Source organism: Cladophialophora bantiana (assembly GCF_000835475.1).
Source record: "Cladophialophora bantiana CBS 173.52 unplaced genomic scaffold supercont1.20, whole genome shotgun sequence".
Classification (NCBI taxonomy): domain Eukaryota; kingdom Fungi; phylum Ascomycota; class Eurotiomycetes; order Chaetothyriales; family Herpotrichiellaceae; genus Cladophialophora; species Cladophialophora bantiana.
The window spans coordinates 610,057-628,237 of NW_015971594.1; the positions used below are offsets into that span (position 1 = coordinate 610,057).

Genomic DNA, 18,181 nt, shown 5'->3' on the forward strand with positions numbered 1-18,181 from the left:
CAGTGAAATCCCAGTGTCCGAGGTTAAAAGAATTCGATATTGTCTCCTTGAGTGATAAACTGATCGTCCCAAGCGAATGGCAGACTTCCGAGAAAGTCGAGATCAGCGAGGTTACTGGCGGCTGGCAACGCACATGCATCACTGACAGATTGCATGCCACCAGCGCTCTCTAGTGTTTCAGACAAGTCATCAGTAGAGGGGTGGCCAAGGCTGGAGTCCCATGTGTGACTTACGGAATGTGGACGCAAATTGCAAGAGACGCTCAAGACATTTCCTACATCGATTGCCAATTCGCGAGTCACTGCCCGCTTTCGTGATTGTCTGAGATGCATCTTGGATGTGTTTGAGGAAATCTTGGGGCTCGAGATGGAGAAGTCTGATGTTGTGCTTCATGCTGAGGATCATGACGGCGAAGATGACCAGGGCAGAGGAGAAAGCTGGAGTCACAAATCATCAGCCCTGGTTCGGCAGCAGGGAAAAACAAAGCACAACTTGCCGTAATAGATTTGGAACCACCAGGTCGTCAGTATTGGTGGCCTCGTCGACGATGGAGAGTTATTTTTGAGGATATCGAGGATGTCCAGAGCTGCGGACAAGCACATTTCAACACTGGCTTTGCCAAAATTCATCAAGAAGTGCCGTTCACCATCGGTATCCGTAGTTGATCTCCTATTTTGAAGAAAGCAGACCAGCATCCTGCGGTGAAGCAGCATGCGCGTGTGGAGAAATCGCAGCGTTAATACGAGACTCATTGTAATGTCCGTGGGCGTGTCCGACACTGCAGGGTTCGTGGCCTCAACAATGGTATCCCGAGTTTGGAGCCGAATGTGGGAAGGTAATTCGGTCTTCCATGCTGCCAGTTGCGGTTCGATTGCCATGATGTTCTGAAACACTTTTGAAGTCGGAAGAATCTCCTTAGTTTGAATGTTGTTTTGATACACGGTCTGCAAGATTAATCCCACAAGTGCGTACAGCTTTCTGCGGAAAAGGTCAGTGAATCGACAGTAAGAGAAAATCCGGCACCCTCACATGGATTGAACAAACGCAGCCACAACAGATACCCCATTCACGCGACTTGGTACCTGTTCTTGTCGGCTCTCGGAACCGAGCGTCTCAAAGTCAACATCCTGAGGAAGTTCGACGAGTTGGTAATCCTGCCTGATACTCTGGGGTCTTCCAAAAGTCATGCTGCATGTTCTAGGGCGCGTATTAGCTATTGAAGTTCAATCGGTCGGTTACATAGGGAGCAAAGTGCGCACCTATCCATGATGCAGCACATGTGCCAACACCGCTTTCGAATTTCTCGTTCCAAAGGGCCGTACTTTGCATTCTCGGCGGGTGAGTGCAGGCCAATTTGAAATGCAGCATGGACGGTGAGCCCTTGTAGGGTCCAGGTTCGAGCCGACTGCTGTGTCCCTTGCAGGTACTGGAGAATCAAGAGCAAAGCTTGAACTGACCACCACAATCAGCTGAAATCTCTACAGATGAACTCGGCTCAAGGCTGACCTGCTTCAAGGTTGGCGCTCTGAAGGGATATATCTTGTAAAACTTTCAGGGCTCGCTGCAAATAGATTTCTGCATCCGTTTGATTCTGACCGCGGTGTGGGTATACAGCTCCGCTGGTCGCGAAAGCCATAATTGTGTTTAGCAGACAGAGCCAGGGCCTTCGCACGCCGCGGAATGATGTACTTTCCATGTCGGCAATGCCGTCGAGGAAAGTCTTCTTGTAGATGTAAGGGAAGAGCATGCCAAAGCCGGTGAAGAAACGATCTAGCAACTCAATTATCGTTTCCTTTTTGGGCAGTATAAAGCAGTTAACATCATCGACAGCCAAGCTCAAGGGCGGGTTCCTTCGAGGCGAGGGGTTTGGTGAAACCGGCCGAGAGAAATGTGTCGAGTCTTGTTGCTCGCATACAGTGTCGCCATGATGCCGGGCAGGGACATTGCGCATCTGATCCACGGCATCATTGATGGTCGAGAAAAACGCCGAATTCGAAGATGGGCCTACATGAGATCGGTGAGTTTAGGTCTAGACGCCGGACAAGGGGGATCTCGACCAAAACAAGCGGCGGTGGCATCGTCTGCGAACGTGATCACGACCATGCCATCGACCGTGTCATTTTGCGAAGTATCAGGTTGAGGGTTGACCAGAATTTGATCGGCGCCATGTGGCACTCTCGCTTGCTGCCCAGACAAGTGCGATGAAGAGTCAAAGGGAGTGTCGGTGCTGGACGATGGCGATGTTAGACCAAGGAACGAAGCAGTGGTGCGGTCCCTGGTCTTGGTTGCCGGCAAGATCCCAATATTGGCCGCCAGCAGTCGCAAAGACTGTTCGATCGCACGAAGCCGCGATTCAATCGGGGAACTAGTCGCACCAAAGACGGTCAATCTCAATCTGGGCAACGCAGGAGGAGTAGGCGGCTGCCTTACTCTGCCTCGCTAGGGATACTCTGTTGTCTGCGAACTGGTTGTGTATAATTACAGACAAATTCGAGGTCAACACAGATCCCACAGGAGGGTCTTGCGCCATCGCATTTGGTCTTTCGCACGCGGCACGAGTCGCAAGCCAGGGCAGTGCGTTGCCTCTTGCTCCTGGGAGGTTCTGGTCTAGGATCTCGAGGATGAGAGGGCGGCATCACGGCCATCAACAACGGACTGCATTGACCAACACCCTCGTTGGGGAAAGCCGCGGGTAGAATCGCAGAACAAGAGTCTCAGAGCCCTCGAACAAGAACGTGTAGTCAAAAGGTCACAATCGAAGCGCTTCGAAGCCCACTCCTTCCAAAGAAATCGGAAATGGCACCTCGTATGGTCCACCATGCTGTTTCGCCGCCTTGGTCGTCTTCCCCGATTGCCCCGGAAACTCCATGCTACACAGGGACCAGGCTGCTCGTATGTCACCTTGCGGTCAATGGGCAGCCTGTTGAGTTTAGGTACTGTACGGGTACCTCATACATTTACCACTATTTGGACACGTAGAAAACTTCACACTATCTGTTCGTAGTCCCATTGTGCCACCTCTGAACGAGAATAGTCAGGATCATCCTCGTACTACATAGAACAGCTATTCCTCCCTTTTTAATTAGTCGCTCGCCGCTTTACTCACCTTCGGCTCACCTACTGCTTCTTAACAATTCAAATGGTTGTTCGAAGAATATGCGGGGTAATTAGTAAGGCAGTTTTAGCGCCCCATCCAAACTTACAGTGCTTTTTTCAGCCTGCATCACTACGAATAATAATGATCTTATTGTAACGGAGCACTTCAGGGTTCGACGTGTACGTGCAACAACGCACAGAGGCCTGTCCAGCAGATCGGGAATCGACAACGCGTCTCTGGTTGACACTGACAGGGCAACACCACCACCAACACCACCCCCAGAGAGGTAGCGGCTAGGGCAGCGAGCGCCTAGCACGGCGACGGCATTGAGAAGTAAGAAAACGCCGATGAAAGCCTCAAGAATAGGTAGACGACATCAAAAACATGGAATACTCTGTCAAACTGTAAAGGATGGCACTCTGCCAGCACTGTGAACCGTTCAGCATTAGCCCATTTTTGGTTTGACACGTGACTAGACAACTCTCTCTCCTTCCTGCCAACCCCCCCACCTCAAATACCATCCCAGCACAGCCACTTGGCCTTGTTACAATAGAACGCATTTATGTATAGGAGTTAATCAAAGTAGAATAATAAATATAACAACAAAAATCCACAGAACTCGAAACTTCGCTAATCGAGTGTCAGAGCTGCTTCCTATATCGCCTAAACGAGTTAAGCTTCTCAGTCACAGATCCTTTCAACTTAACCAATATTTGCGGCGAACAAGCCGCGGGGCAGCGGGAAATACGAATAGTGGGACTTGCATGTGTGCCAAGACGAGGTAAAATCACGGGGCAGCTCATCTCCAACTATCTCGGGTCCGCCGCGGGCCTTCGTTGACTCCGGCGCTCCACTGTCCCCCTGTCTCTACTTTACTAGCAATGGCTCCACGACTGTTAACACCGAGGGATCAAGTCGCAAATCTTCAAAGCATCGCGGATTACCTGTTAACTCAATGGCGAAGTCCACGCGAAGTCCTCACCGTTCTCTTGCTGCTCGGCCCAGAAGTTGTTCAAACAGCCATTGCGCAGCTCTCTGGACGGACCGTGACACCTGTACCGTTTTCGTTCGGATGGGTCACTTATTCGTGTAGCATGCTCCTTTCTGCGATTGAAGGTCTAGCTCCCCATATACCCATATACCATCATCCCAAGTTGGTGATACAGATCGAAAAGTTGACATTCAGGAGAACAGGTAGACAGCTCATGCCAAACCATCAGAAGCCCATCTTGGTGGTGAACGCCACAAATGGCCATTCCAGGACCACCAATTCTTGGGTTTTGTGCAAATTGTTCGACTTTGTGAATGATGAGGTAGACAGGGACATGGTAAGCGAAGAGCCACACATTTACCAGCAAACGGGAAGAACAATGGAAGATAAGCACGCAGGACAAGCCAAGAAGAAACCATGGGAAGCTCTCCGAGTCACGGTATATAAAATTGACAAGGATGCGAAACTCAAACAAGGTATCCCCAGCCTCGACTGGGTATGGTTCTTGGGCTTTGCCGTCATTCTCATCCAGCTAATGCTGTCGATTCTCCCATGGATATTGAACAGAGATTGGGCACCTTTTCTCGTCACATTGTCCGGGAACTGTCTCGCTGTTTGCGGAGCCTCCCTTCCCCAGTGGCGAAAGGAGAAATGGGCGAACCGCACTATGGGAGGCTCGACGGTTACGCTAACCAGAGGCAACGGTACGCGCACGGCCATAGTCATGGTCGCAGATGGCAATTCCGGTCTTGACTTCGAAATCCTAGCTCAAAACTCACGAGTTGCAGTCCCATCTCATATAACCCGGTGTGCTACAGCTATCCTGGCTCTCTTCTGGATCCTCCTTCTGGTCACTGTGGCGGGTTTGGAGCAACATACGTGGTGTGAGTCTCCAGAAGCCGGGCCTCTTTTTTTCCATCCTCACGGAGAAAACTGACAGAGTTACAATATTTAGACCTGTTCGGTGTCGGTCTTCTTGGAAGCATTTACACCTTGGAAGCAGCCGGGGCCGGTCGACATCCAGATTGCCTTGGCGTTCACGTCAAGAAGGATCAGGAATTTTCCGCCAAGGAGGTAGCCGAGGTCCTCAAAAAGGTGCAGCAAACATTTGACACCACCTTCATTGGCGCATCGCTCCTCAACATTTTCTTCCCTGGTGGGCTTCGAGCAAAAGGCGAAGACTTATCGTTCTGGAAAGAAGTCTTGAAATCTTGGTTCTCCCCAAACCAGCATGGCGAACTTGTCCGTGTATTCGGACCAGAACCGAATGGCGTATTGTCAACATGTCCAAGGGAACTCGAAAAGGGTGCCCAGTGTATTACCGAAGTCGATTCTAATGGCACGATGGTAAGGCATTCCCCACACTACATTTGAGTGTAAGAGAAGGCCTAATAGACTGGAGACATGATCAATAGAACCAATCCCAAGTTTGTTTGCAGTGGAATGAGAAAGGTTTTTGGGCAAAGGCTACTTCTTCTCTTCTTATTTCCATGGTCGCAATGCCTCCGTTGATTACGTTTTGAAGGGCCCCAACTCCCGAGAAGGATGTGTTTGATGTCTCGAAGATGAAGAAAACCCGATATTACTGTCCCCAACAATCCTTGTGCGTGTAGTAGATCAGGTTTTCCCTACACTAAATCCGCAATTACAGAATAATTTCCCGTTCAACGCCGGCGGATATTCTCTCCCCTCCCAGCTTCACAGTGCCAATATATTGACAGGGAAAGTGTTGACAGGATTGCAAGATAGCCACTGTGGTAAACCACCTGAGACGCTAGACGCTTCACCAACTGCGCAAACTGCCTCAACCTCGTTGTTCCTGCAGTTCTGTGACAGGATGGCGACGGAGTAGGAGGTTTCAGGAATGCTCTTGTGGTTACAGGCCAATGTATATATAAACAGGCAGAGCCTCTCTGAATAGGCAGAGGGACAAGACACAATCAATCAGATAGAACCACTCCTGTTCTGTGTAAAACACAAATGCTATCAACCCGTCTGGACTCTGATCCGCGTCACAGATAGACCGCTGTCCCGGTCGGATTTTGTTGCTGGGATTATATAGACGACGGTGTCGCCATCCAGATAAAAGCTTGATCAAGTACTCGGTATCATAGAACTCAATTGTAAATTTTTTTTATTTGTTCTAAACCTCGGCCATGTTCCCCCAGAATCTTACCAGGCAAGTAGGTAGGACAATCTTCTCCATTGGGCCCCTTCTTGTCAGGACTTTCTTCTGGGAACAGATTTAGCGCGTCGAACCGAAGGGCTCGAGAGTGGGACACGAAGAATGTACCACTTCGAGACTCCTCCTCCTCCCCCCCAAAAAAGCACAGGCGAGGCATTATTCATAGGTTCGCTCGAGGAGGCTTGTTTGCTTCCAATCGGATTTCCTTGCGGAGGATCTTTCCTGAAGCACTTTTAGGTATCTCGTCGCGAAAGAAAACCCCTCCACGCAGCTGCTTGTAATTAGCCACGTTGCCCTTGACAAAATCTAGCACTTCTTGAGCTGTGATGGCTCGGCCTTCGGACAATTGACGGCAAACCACGTATGCTCGGGGGACCTCGGTCTGTTGTTGGTCATCCCAAACCCCGATGACAGCGGCATCCGCAATGAGAGGGTGAGAAGTGAGCAATGCTTCCAACTCCGCAGGCGCAACTTGGCTGCCTTTGTACTTGATCAGTTCTTTCTTTCGATCATGGATATAGACAAGCCCGTCCTTGTACATCCCAATGTCTCCCGTCCTGTAGAACCCGTCCACAAACGATTGCTGGTTAGCCTCAGGCCGATTATGATAGCCTTTTGAGAGGATCGGACCTGCAACTAAGAGCTCGCCGGACTCGCCTTCGGCTAGATCCTCATCATTCTCGTTGACGACGCGAAGAACGACGTTTGGGCACAGCTCCCCGACACTCCAGGTCTTCTGATTTGCGTATGCAGGCCAATCGGTGGCGGCGATAACACCGGTAGTCTCTGTAGTTCCCCAAGTTTGCGCCATGTGAGCTCGTCCCCGGCCCAATTTCTTCCTCACGTCCCTTATTACGCTTTCTCCTATCGGCGCAGCTCCCGTGACGGCAACCTCCAGCCCGTCGAAATGGTCTGTTACCTTGTCGCTCTTTGCAATCCGCAGCCAGACTGGCGGTACAGTAAACTGGTATGCTGGCCGGTAGCGTCGATGATATTCGAGGAAGGAGTCAAAGTCATAACTTTTCATCCACCAGGTCGTGCCACCCATGTAGAAAGGACAAGTCGCGTACAAAGAAATCCCGGCGATATTGCTCATAGGGAGATGTGCAATAGTGTTCATCAAAAACTCTCGGCCTTCCTTTTTGCAGCGGGCCCGATAGCGGCGAGCAACATCCATGGTGCACACATTGTTTGATACAAGACCCCTGTGGGATATTCGGACACCCTTCGGCAACCCTGTAGTCCCAGATGAGTACAAGAGACAAATCGTGACTTCTTCGAGCGCTCGCTGGTCGGCGATATGTGGCCAGTCATGCATTCTATCCCCATTCCATCTGAGCACGTCAGACCGGTCTGCGACAGAGATCAATTTCCAGCCGTGGGGGATCGTGCTGTCTAAAATCAAGATCCTCTCCCTCGCAATGCCGCACTTTTGGGCTGCCAGGACCACTCGTGCCTCGCATTCCGGTGAACAGACCAGCAGAGTGGGTTTGGCGTCCTCAATCTGGCGTACTAATTCTGCCACAGAACATTCTGTGCTAGCACCGGAATAGACTCCTCCGGCAGCGACGAGCCCATAGAAGAACACGGGCGCAAAAGGACTTCCGTAAACGACAGTCAGAACGACATCGCGGCCAGCTCCCGAGGCGCCGATACCGTAGCGATGTTGAAGGACGTACGCAACCCGCTTGAGCAATCTGCGGGCCTCGGCTTTCGTGATACTATTTGACGGATTGGCAGCTTCCACATGGATTTTGGTTTCTTCACGAGCCAAACAAAATTCGGAGTCTACAATACAAGAGATCAGCCACCGGCAAATGTGCCAAAATGCTATGCATCTAGTCCGACTTACCAAACAATAGCGACAAAATATCCATACATGGGATGTTAAGGTCTTTGCGTTGCGACTTGTAAACTCGCATCTTGATGTCCGAATGTCTTTGGAGGCTTTGGTAAAACTCAGGTCGTGCAGGTTACTGACGCCTGCTGATAGCATGGTACTCTTTGGTGCCAAAGATATCTCGGGTATGAGCCGCGGTAATAGCTTACCCCTCCGCTTTCCGTCTCGACTGAACTATTCTCAATAGAGGCTCGAGCAGTTCGCCGGCGGGGACCTCCGAAGAGAGTGGGGTTTGCACATAGAGGTTGCACATCGGACCTCTATTGTAAGGGTCCTTTACAAAGGATCTACTTTAGATTATAAATAAACCCTATAAGTATTGGATTTTTCAGTCTAGAGAGCACCACTCCGTTTCCATAATTAATATCGAGAGACTAACTCAGCAGATATAATCCTTGTGCGTCTGTCTACTTTTATCAGTCAAAGGTGCTGCCATCAAGACTTGTTGACTCTCTTGATATTGATCACTCCTCGCTCCCTATCATACCATATGATTGTACGCCTCTTCTGGCTTTTCTCAGCAGCGATAAGTTCTGCATCCGGAGGGCGTGTACCTTGTGTTCAGAAGAGCAGTTGGGTGCTGAGGCACAAGTATCACGGAGTGTTGCAGCCAAATCGAAACCGTTGTGAGATTTAGCAACACCAGTGCAGCCATTACCGACGGCTCCATGTCGGCGACATCTAGGCGACGTAATCTTAATTAGACAGCAAGATGTAAATGGCGCTGCTGGCGCTGTCGGCGTGCCCTGTTAGTGCTATTGATCACACTGGCAACGGCTAACTGGGCGGCGATCTCGTCACTCTGAAACTCATTCTGTCTCACACCATCTATCATATATTCGTGAACTTTGTCACACAGTGCTGTTCTCACGGGTTTCACCAAAAAAAAGAGGGATTATTTACGAAGGACTTACCTCGATCAGAAAAGGACGTACAAATATAGTAGCCGGGAATTACATTTTCCGTGGGCTGGAGAAATGTTTTACTTTTCTCAAATTGTCTGCAATAGCTATCGATCGTGGCATCGCGCTGAAAGCTTGATCTGAAACCGAAAATGTGTTCTCAACCAGGCGCCATATCTTGTCATGCCAACTCCTCGTTCACCCAACTTTCTGTATCCCACGATTTCAATATTGGAGCTGCTACTTGCATGGCGTCTGTCTATGGGATTTGCGCAGTCCTCTGACCCTCTATCTTGGGTTTGATCATCATGAAAGTGCTCCAGCTTAAAGTGTTTGTTCTCTGCGGAGTGGTGGCTTCATTCATATGAATCGGTCTGCTGATCAAATATCGAGGTGGTCCTGATTCTAGATTCGATGTAAGTACCAGAGAATTTTCGTTGGCCTCGCAGGGTGTTCTTCCCGTATCCGCCTCCTGACAGTAACGGCCGCGGTACTTACAGCTCCCGTATTCATTGACGCTTTCTTGCGCCTCCTGAAACTGGTGACAGAGCAGACGCAGCCGGAAGCGGGGCAAGCGGAATTCGAAATTCGAACACCCAAAACAAGAGATACACCCCGAGGGATCAGGTTGTGGCAGGCTTTCTGGGGTTAGAATCAACCACGGTCTGGCGAAGCTGGGGGCTGTAAGTTGTATCAACGAGCAGTGCGGACACAAGTACTGGAGATACTTATTCATTGCTAGCCCTGCTGAATGTCTCATCTGCACAAATGTCCCAGAAATTATGTCATTGTTCAGAAAAATAGTTTCTCCTCACCCCCTGGAGAAGCTGGAGTTAGCTAGGCCGTAAATGTAAACAGCGGTGTGAAATATCAGAATCTTGAAGCGGCCTCGCCTGAATCTGCAAAGAATTAGGGAGAGTGTTATACAAAACGACCTGACATGCGACCAGGATGGGATTCACACAGGAGGGTAGTCGACTCCTCGAGCCCCTCAGATTTTCCTTTCTTCTATTGGTGCTTGGATATAGAGACGCTCAGCACAGAAAGCTCTACCGTCAACTTGGTCATTGTGACCGACTCTCCTTGCTCGCTAACTAGGTATGACAAGAATCCTACGTCGATTATGTCAACGATTCACGAAAATGAACTCGACTCCTCGCCACATCGACAACCTCGACCCCAAGCCGCGCGCAGCAACATGCAACTTTCAATGGGGTGTTGCTGTTTGCAATACCATGTTCGCTCGCGACGGAAGACAGGCTCTAACTGGGGGCAGTTTTGTAGAATGAAAGGGGAAGCTTCTTTCACATACACCAACTTTCAGCGAAGCAGTTGACCCTTTTGGTCGCGCCAACACAAAGGAAGAGCCGCGCGCTCAGAGCTTCAAAGCTCTTCTTTCCCAGGATTCTCGACTATTGCGACAACAAAGCCTTCATCCGATTCGTGTGGCTCGAATCTTCAAGCTTTGTCAAGAGTCCCAGAGCGTTGTCACCGCTTTGTATTCAAAGGCAGCCGGACTACCCTTCATTACAACCTTAGTTAAATCTCTGGAGAGGCTGGATGTTCTACTATATATAGGCCACTCCTACGCTTTTCCCTTTCGCTTTTCCCAAGTCCATCAGTTACCTCCCGGTCAGGAAACAGCAGCTAGCTTACACTGCACGGGGAACAAAACTCTCATTGTTGCTACTACCGGTTCCAGATCAATCACTTCTCCCGACTCCTGTTCACGGCAAGGGAATCAAAGACTCCTTACTCGAGTATTGTTGCAGAATGGCTGACCCTAGGCAAACAGCACATGACATGTTCCAGTTTGCCCTTGCTTCCGGTTCTGCGCGAGATTCTGCGGACATGGTACGTGCTCGAAATCCGGGTGATGTCGTAGATTACGACGGCGACGAGGGCAACGAGGCCTGGCGCCTCTGGGATAGACCCGCTCCGACTTCCTCTCCTAAAGGTAATTTGACTTCCTCAGAAGATTCGCAAGTCTCAGATGAGGATGATTACGATGGTGAGGTCGCCTGGGCCCAACACCAACTCTATTTCTCCCAGCAGGCTCGTCTCATCGGCTTCAATAACGGTGAGTCTGGCAACAATGATGGCGTTCCCATGTTCTCTGATGACTGCTTCGCAGTGGACGGTGGCGCTGACGTTGTTGTTGGCGTTCGTGAGGATGATGAAGAAGGTGAGGATGCCTCACAAGTCACACCCTGGCGTGGGCCTCTGCCTCCGCCACGACGCCGATATCGTAAGTCTGTGATACCCGCGCGTCAGTCCCTGCTTATCCTCGCTTTACAAAACTCGCGCAAACAGAGCGAGAAGATGCACCTCAAGCACAAAAACGACAAGCACCCCAAAGCTACGAAACTCAAGCTGCAAACACTGTTGGAGAACCGAGTCCTGGGGCCGCATCGGGCTACGTCGATGGGCCTGGCGCTGCAAAAGGGCGAGGACAATCGAGTGTACAGTAGTAGCGATCGCGACCACGTGATGAAGGACACATATGACTATCGAGTGCTTGCGATTGCTCAGGCGCGCCGAGAGCGGTCGAAAATTGAAGAGCCTCTTTCAAAGATGGGCGAAGGAGTGTATGAGTTGTGAGAAAGGCTCATACACGCTGAGAAGCTTGGGCGAGAAGGTGATGGATTACACCCTGCAGGGGCTAGAGAAGGAGGCGGAGGCGGAGGCGGAGATGGAGATGGAGATGGAGGAGGCATAGTGTGTGTCTTTGCAATTCATTCCTATTCATCCGGGATTCCATGGGTCGGTCTACGGACTCAGAGGTCGTCAAGATGTCAAGGCGTCCAGACGGGCGTTTAGGCTTTCAGCTCGGACTTTTGAAATGGCATTTTGGGTTTTGGTAATAAGTAATAGGCAAAGGATACATACACAAGGCTTTGTTTGGTTTAGCCTTTCCTTTTCTTGTTACTTAATTCCGCCATTTGCACGTACGATCTCAATGGCTAATTCGTAACTCTACATGATCGCTTAAGTTCCAGAATCTACGATACATATCCCGCAGCGACCGAAGCCGGCGAGCCAGTTAAAAGCGGGAAAATATGACGACTCCATATGGAAATCCCATCTCGCACCCACTACTATTCGACTCGGTGTTCCGAGGCCGTCCGGGGTCGATGGACTCATGGAAAGGGCTAACTGACAAAGCAGTCGCAATGCGTATGGATTACATCGTTATCTTGTTTTGCTTTGTTGTTTCTTTTCTTTTGCCCTCGGGATATCCTTGGACGGTCGACGATCTTTGCTTACCCTAGTTAGCTAAAGAATAATAGGTAGTAGCAGAGATACGACTCTCCGCGAGCACCGCGAGTGATGCTTCTTGCGTATATAATTCATCCAAATGGGCACCTGGTAGTATATACACGTCCCAGGTTGTCAGAGATCAGAGAATTCTCCCTCAATGGTGAATAACGTTGCGTGCTCTGAAAGTATACCATGTATCCGCGAGTCCATCAACCTCCTTCGCAGCAGCCCTAAGCAGTATGTTCTTTGCCAGTACTCTCTTCATGGATAGCCACGGGGCTGACATGTCCCTGCGACTGGGTCTTTTCCTCCACGTGCTCGACTTTGATATGTTCCGCAGCCTCGTCCAGTGTCTCAGCGACCTACATGAAAAGACAACTCGTTAGCCAGCCCCGGTCTCTCCCAAATCAACACGTTCCAAACAAAGTGAAATGAAGTGAAATGAAAGGAAAGAAATGGCGTCAATCAGGCATATCACATGAAATCTGGGGAAAAAAAGGCGGGTTGCTTTTTAGCTCACCTTATCACCGAAAACAGCCTCGATCTCCTCCAGCGTCTTGTTCCTCGTTTCTGGGTAAAACAAGACGAAGACGATGGCGAAGACAAAACTCGAGCACACGAATATCAGGAAAAACTTCCACGAGATGGTTTCGATGGCCTGCGGCGTGAATTGCACGAGGATGATGATCAGGACGTGCTGTGTCATGTAGCTGACAGCTACGCCGACGGGGCGGACGGAGGTAGGCATGATTTCGGCGGGATACTAAGGAAATTCCCCCAAGCAGACGTCAGTTTATGGCTTCCTTTTTTTTTTCCCGAGTGGCTTAATACGAGGGATTGAATACGAACCGTTGCAAGGAAAGCATTGGCGGGCCCGCCATACCCGAGCCCCACGAAAAACATGGCTGCAATGATCCCCTTCGCGAGCGAGCGGTTGGTGCTGCCGCCGTTTTCGTAGATCGCCCAGGTTATGCAAGTTGTGAGCGTTCCGGCCACAATAAGGAAATATGAGATAAACTATATCTGGTCAGGGCAAGGTCTATCTTCAGGACAAGGGAAAAAGACGTACCATCGTTGGTCGCCTTCCCATGAGGTCGAAGCAGAAGGCTGCGTATATGGCAGAGAGCGTGCCCACGCAACCCCATACACCTGTCAGGATGAGAGACATGACGTTGCTGAATCCGACATTCGTATAAAGGATGACTTGATAATTTTGGATGACGATGACACCAGAGAGCCTGCAATCAGATATTAGTTGAGTCCATTCGAGTCTTTGTGCGGATTTGTGATAGACTTACATGCATGCAATTGCGTACCAGAACACCAGCAAAAATCGTTTGCGGTACGACGGCCTTTGCCAGATTGCTTTGAGACCAAGGCGCTCCTCCCTATCAAGCTCGATTTGGGCTTTGATCTGGTGGAATTCGCGGATGTAGAATGTATCGTCGTGTGTAGTGCCGTGCATTTTCTTGAGGATTGCCAACGCCTCGTCGTAGCGCCCGACATATGCAAGGAAGCGCGGTGACTCTGGCATCAGGAAGGAGCAGGCGAACATGAGAGTGCCGGGGATGAGTTGGCAGCCTAGTAAGAGACGCCAGGACACGTCGCCTTTGATGAAGTAGAATCCCAGACCACTTGGATTTTATTCAGCATACATTTTACATTCGATCATGAATGCAAGCAGACTTACACCCATTCAGTAAAACAGTAAGCTCCGTTAACGCTGACTCTGCAAAAATATCAGCAGAGATACTGATAAAATTAGAAGGCGGCTTACGAATAAAGACCGCCAATTCGACCTCTCATCTTGGGAGGCGCGATCTCAGAGGCGTATGCAGGACAGACCACGAAAATCAGGCCCGACGCGAAGCCACCGATAACTCGGCCGGCAACAAAGACACCATAACTATGAGCTCCTGTCTGCATTGCCGCGGCAAGCAGAGACGCCAGACAGCCAATTTGGATGGTTCGAATACGTCCGTATTTGTTGGGCAGGTACCAGTTCGAAGCCATGCCAACCACGGCTCCAGCGTAGTAGGCTGATCCCATGGCGCCTATGGTAGTGGAGTCCAAGCTGAAGTACTCAAGAAAGGACGTATACCCAAGGACTGAAGTCGTGCAAGCTTTTTCTGAATGTTAGTTTATGTCCGGGGCAGCCTCGAGATATAATATGCCTACCAGAGTCGTAGCCATAAAAGACGGCTCCGAAGGTCACGTACAGCACGCAGAGCCAGTTGTATCGATTCATCCTGGAGCTATGTTCACCCATGGTCGAAGGTTGCCTTCTCGATAAGACCCGAGAAAAAGGGAAGAGCACGCAAGAGGTATGCACTGAAAACCTGCAATGACGGGGGCTGGTGCATGCATATAGGAATTAGCAACCGGGGCATCCTCGGTCGCTGCTGAAATGAGCCCAGTGGTAACTGATCGACGGCTCCTGGCACTCAATCCTGAGTAGGGTGTTTCTGACTCTGAATGGTCCAGTTGGCAGCAGGAAACATAGGACAGAAGGCCGTGGCTCCTTGCCCGAGCATGCCAGATATTGCGGAGTCCCCGCAGAATACCTCAGCCTTGTCTAGATTAGGATATCCTCGGTCTAAGTGCTGACCGTTTCTCCTGCGGAGAATGATGGTCTTCTCCGCCCATGGTGGGAAGAGGTTAAGCGAGGTGCAGCGGGATTAAGAGTCCGTACTGATGCCGTACAATCCTGACTTGCGGTGTCTGGGTAGAAAGCTAAACTGGTACTTAGCAGGGACCCCTGGACTCAATCGTCTGCCGGCGCAAAGCAGCAGAGAGCGCCCAAGGGCATCGCATAACGTGTTGGGCCAACCTCCCTCGCTTCTCATCTGTGAACCTCTTGCAGTCACCTATGCACATCTGCAAATATCACTCAGAGGGACCCTATTACCAACGGTTAAGACACTTACCATATCTTTCACGAGGCCGCATTCCCCGAAGACCAATCGTGGAAACTTGCGGCCCCTTTGACCTCTTTGCATTCCTAAGTTCACCGTTCCTAAAATCGATAAGGTTTTAGAAAACCTGGTGATTGAGTCCTTATGCCATGTGCAACGTTCTCAGCCCTTCAAAATTTCATGCTTCCAACGAAACTCCATTGCGAAACTGATGAGGCAGCGTTTCGTGATTCTGATCAATTTGTGGGTGGTGCCGCAATCACCACTATTGTGACCGACACCTTCTTCAGCCGCTGCCGCTAGAGTCCTGACTGGAGATGTGAGCCATATGGTACTAAGTTACTCAAACCTTCTGCAGACGTTCCTGACTGGTGCTCCTTTGTCAGATGGAATCTTCTGACTGCTCCCTTATGTTGAGTGCTATCTACCTCAGTGTGGAACGCCGTGGCGTTTCCGTAAAACCCACAACAGCAAGCATTCGTGACGAGGGTGTGAGTTTCTTTTGCCCGTGGCGTTCTCAGACCAGTGCTATATCATGAATTTCAAATCACGAACTGGAAAGTCCAGACCAGAGAATCATCCTTACGGCGGGCAGCGGATTGGTCATTCGAGAAGACTACTGGTTCGCTGATGCTAATGAGTGTCTTGCTATCTGTATATCTTCTCCTCGCAGGACCGAGTCGTGCTCTCCCAACAGCCCTAACTTCGGTCACGTCATTGGATGGAAGCAGGTATGTACGGCGTTCAAAAAGGAAGGGCGAATGTTGGTCCTGCTGCGCTAATGCACTGTCTGCAGGACATCACGAAGCTCTACAACCCCGCCGCTCGACCGGAGTAGATAAAGCAAAGGTTTTGCACATACTGCTTATTTAATACCTGTGCTCCTATATTCCAATGGCACATCAACCACGTGGAAAGAAAGGTTTGCCATTGTCCCCTGGACCAAGCTAAGCGTGGCCAGCTCTTTGTGTCCTCTCATGGGATCTTTGAGTCTTAAAGACATGGCGCTGGGTCAGGGAGAGAGAGAAGAGTAGGCACTTGAGGAGACTAACGCAGCGAATTGATTTGTAAGAACAATGAACTGGGATGAAAAGGATCCTGGATCTAATTCTCATCTCGTCACATCGGTTGCGGCACTACAAGCAGAAGGCGCCGAGTTTTGGCTTGGCACGCTAGACCTTATTCGGCTGTCTATAAAACTATCTCTCAGAGCTTCACTTGCCCAACAGGCCTGATCACGAACCCAACACGGGGAAAGTGAACCCTCACTTCTCCCACAGCTGGGTTGGTCCCAGTTCCTGTCTGATGAGGTGTGATGACCGCCTCTTCCGGTGTGAGAGCCACCAGGGTCCCTACCGTGGGACTGTCCCTTCCGGTATCATCAGGAGCGATGCTCACTCCCGCCCCTGCGACAAGACCATTGCGTTTATCAAGGTCGTAATGAGGACAAGCCGGAGTCGCAACCAGAGGGATTTCTTCTCGCAACAGCGTCTGCTTCAGTTGCTCCATGACTCTTTTCACGCCCTGTGCATCGTCCCTCTCAATTCTTGTCTCCGTGCTTGGCAACCCATCAACATATATCTTGAAGCGCTCAAACCAAGAAAAGACCCCGGGGTATCGGTCTTTATTGAACACACTCCCCATTCCCTCCCCATCCCCATCTTCCGTCCCTCCACCTGTTAGATTCTCAATCCCTTCTCCGCGACTGATCTTCTCGCCCCAATCAAGCTGATACCACAACGCCAGGTCTGCTGCACTCGGCATATCGGCTCCAAAGATCCACGTTTTCGTACCCTTGTCAGCAAGCAGTGGCTCCACCAGGCTCAACTGCAGATCCAACCCGCTGAGATTCTGAGGAACTTTCCTCTCCAGTTTTTCGGCGTCGAGGTTATGGCCGATCAAATTCGACCGGTCGACTCCAAAATGGGTACGCCATACACTCGAGGGGATGAGGCCCGTGGTTACGCGGAAAAGGGGTCTGTCAGTCCAGTATGAGGCAAACCCCCGGACCAGTGGGCGCAAGGAGGCCATGGAAGATGGGTAGAGTGTTCCATAGCCCTGTGCGGATTGGAATTGGTGCTCAAGCGCTTCGAGGATCAGGGAAGTGTCGATGTAGATCTATCACCGTTGGCACTTGCATTTAGCCCGAGCCTAGCAATATCTCTGACGGGCGCACAACCGAACAGGCTGGCGGTTATGACTGCTCACTCAACATGGAGCGTGAACTTTGCTTACCTCTCGTCCAATTGCCAGAACGGGAATCTTTCTATAAGTGATATTGAAATTATCCTTCAAGACCGGTCGTGGCATCATCGAAGGTACAACAATGAAAGCTGTCCACGAAAACACCCATAGTGTCAGCCCAAGCCAAGGTTCGCAGGGAAGAGCAGAGTCGACATTGGACAGAGCAAGACGTCTCACAAAGGTCGGGCTTGACTGAGAGCTAGCTAGTATGATATTGCCTAACGTACTGTATGGTATTTGTTTCAACCTGAGAGCTAACTTCACCTTGGTCGTAAAGGGCGACGCTTGATTGACTCCGCGTTAGCTCGACGTACATACTCTCAGGGGTCCCAGGCTGAGATTGGACTATATCTCACAGTCATATCCAAAAAGAACCACGGGGGGCTTTGTAGAGGAGGCGTCAGCCGCCATGCTGGGAAATTTTGGGCGAAAGCCAAGTTGATTCCAATGGTCGTCGTGTTACAGTGTCGGCAATTTGGCGAGAAATTTGCTTTTAAATTCTGGTCTCTTTTTTGACTCACAAGGCGTACAAGTGCCTGGTATGAGAAATGGACTTTATGTCTTTACGCGCACGCGAATAATAGGAGGAAGAGAAGAAGTCAGAGTCGGATGAATGGGTCGTCTTGGTGCATGAGCCTCGGTTCGGTCAGAAGTCGTCATTTGATTTCCGCGAGGCTCAGTAAGCC

At 50.4% G+C, this 18,181-nt stretch overlaps 6 protein-coding genes across 6 annotated transcripts; 2 read left to right on the forward strand and 4 right to left on the reverse strand.

Annotated features, from left to right (window-relative positions):
- Positions 1–443: 443 nt before the first annotated feature.
- Positions 444–2,636, reverse strand: Z519_11053 (uncharacterized protein; the record flags this gene model as incomplete). The annotated part of the gene is made up of 6 exons (XM_016768766.1): positions 444–978; positions 1,030–1,197; positions 1,260–1,452; positions 1,507–2,004; positions 2,058–2,365; positions 2,431–2,636. 6 exons carry the CDS (start codon positions 2,634–2,636, stop codon positions 444–446), a joined length of 1,908 nt encoding a protein of 635 aa, XP_016615153.1.
- A 1,342-nt stretch (positions 2,637–3,978) lies between these two features.
- On the forward strand, positions 3,979–5,462 carry Z519_11054 (uncharacterized protein; the record flags this gene model as incomplete). The annotated part of the gene is made up of 2 exons (XM_016768767.1): positions 3,979–4,972; positions 5,044–5,462. The coding sequence occupies 2 exons, from the start codon at positions 3,979–3,981 to the stop codon at positions 5,460–5,462; spliced, it is 1,413 nt and encodes a 470-aa protein (XP_016615154.1).
- A 971-nt stretch (positions 5,463–6,433) lies between these two features.
- Z519_11055 (uncharacterized protein) lies at positions 6,434–8,195 on the reverse strand (the record flags this gene model as incomplete). Its single annotated transcript, XM_016768768.1, has 2 exons — positions 6,434–8,061; positions 8,126–8,195. The coding sequence occupies 2 exons, from the start codon at positions 8,193–8,195 to the stop codon at positions 6,434–6,436; spliced, it is 1,698 nt and encodes a 565-aa protein (XP_016615155.1).
- A 2,653-nt stretch (positions 8,196–10,848) lies between these two features.
- Z519_11056 (uncharacterized protein) lies at positions 10,849–11,676 on the forward strand (the record flags this gene model as incomplete). The annotated part of the gene is made up of 1 exon (XM_016768769.1): positions 10,849–11,676. One exon carries the CDS (start codon positions 10,849–10,851, stop codon positions 11,674–11,676), a length of 828 nt encoding a protein of 275 aa, XP_016615156.1.
- An 890-nt stretch (positions 11,677–12,566) lies between these two features.
- Positions 12,567–14,605, reverse strand: Z519_11057 (uncharacterized protein; the record flags this gene model as incomplete). Its single annotated transcript, XM_016768770.1, has 8 exons — positions 12,567–12,698; positions 12,857–13,099; positions 13,186–13,353; positions 13,406–13,574; positions 13,635–13,970; positions 14,027–14,065; positions 14,114–14,459; positions 14,515–14,605. The coding sequence occupies 8 exons, from the start codon at positions 14,603–14,605 to the stop codon at positions 12,567–12,569; spliced, it is 1,524 nt and encodes a 507-aa protein (XP_016615157.1).
- Positions 14,606–16,457: 1,852 nt separating this feature from the next.
- Positions 16,458–17,561, reverse strand: Z519_11058 (uncharacterized protein; the record flags this gene model as incomplete). The annotated part of the gene is made up of 2 exons (XM_016768771.1): positions 16,458–17,369; positions 17,487–17,561. 2 exons carry the CDS (start codon positions 17,559–17,561, stop codon positions 16,458–16,460), a joined length of 987 nt encoding a protein of 328 aa, XP_016615158.1.
- Between the last annotated feature and the right edge of the window lie 620 nt (positions 17,562–18,181).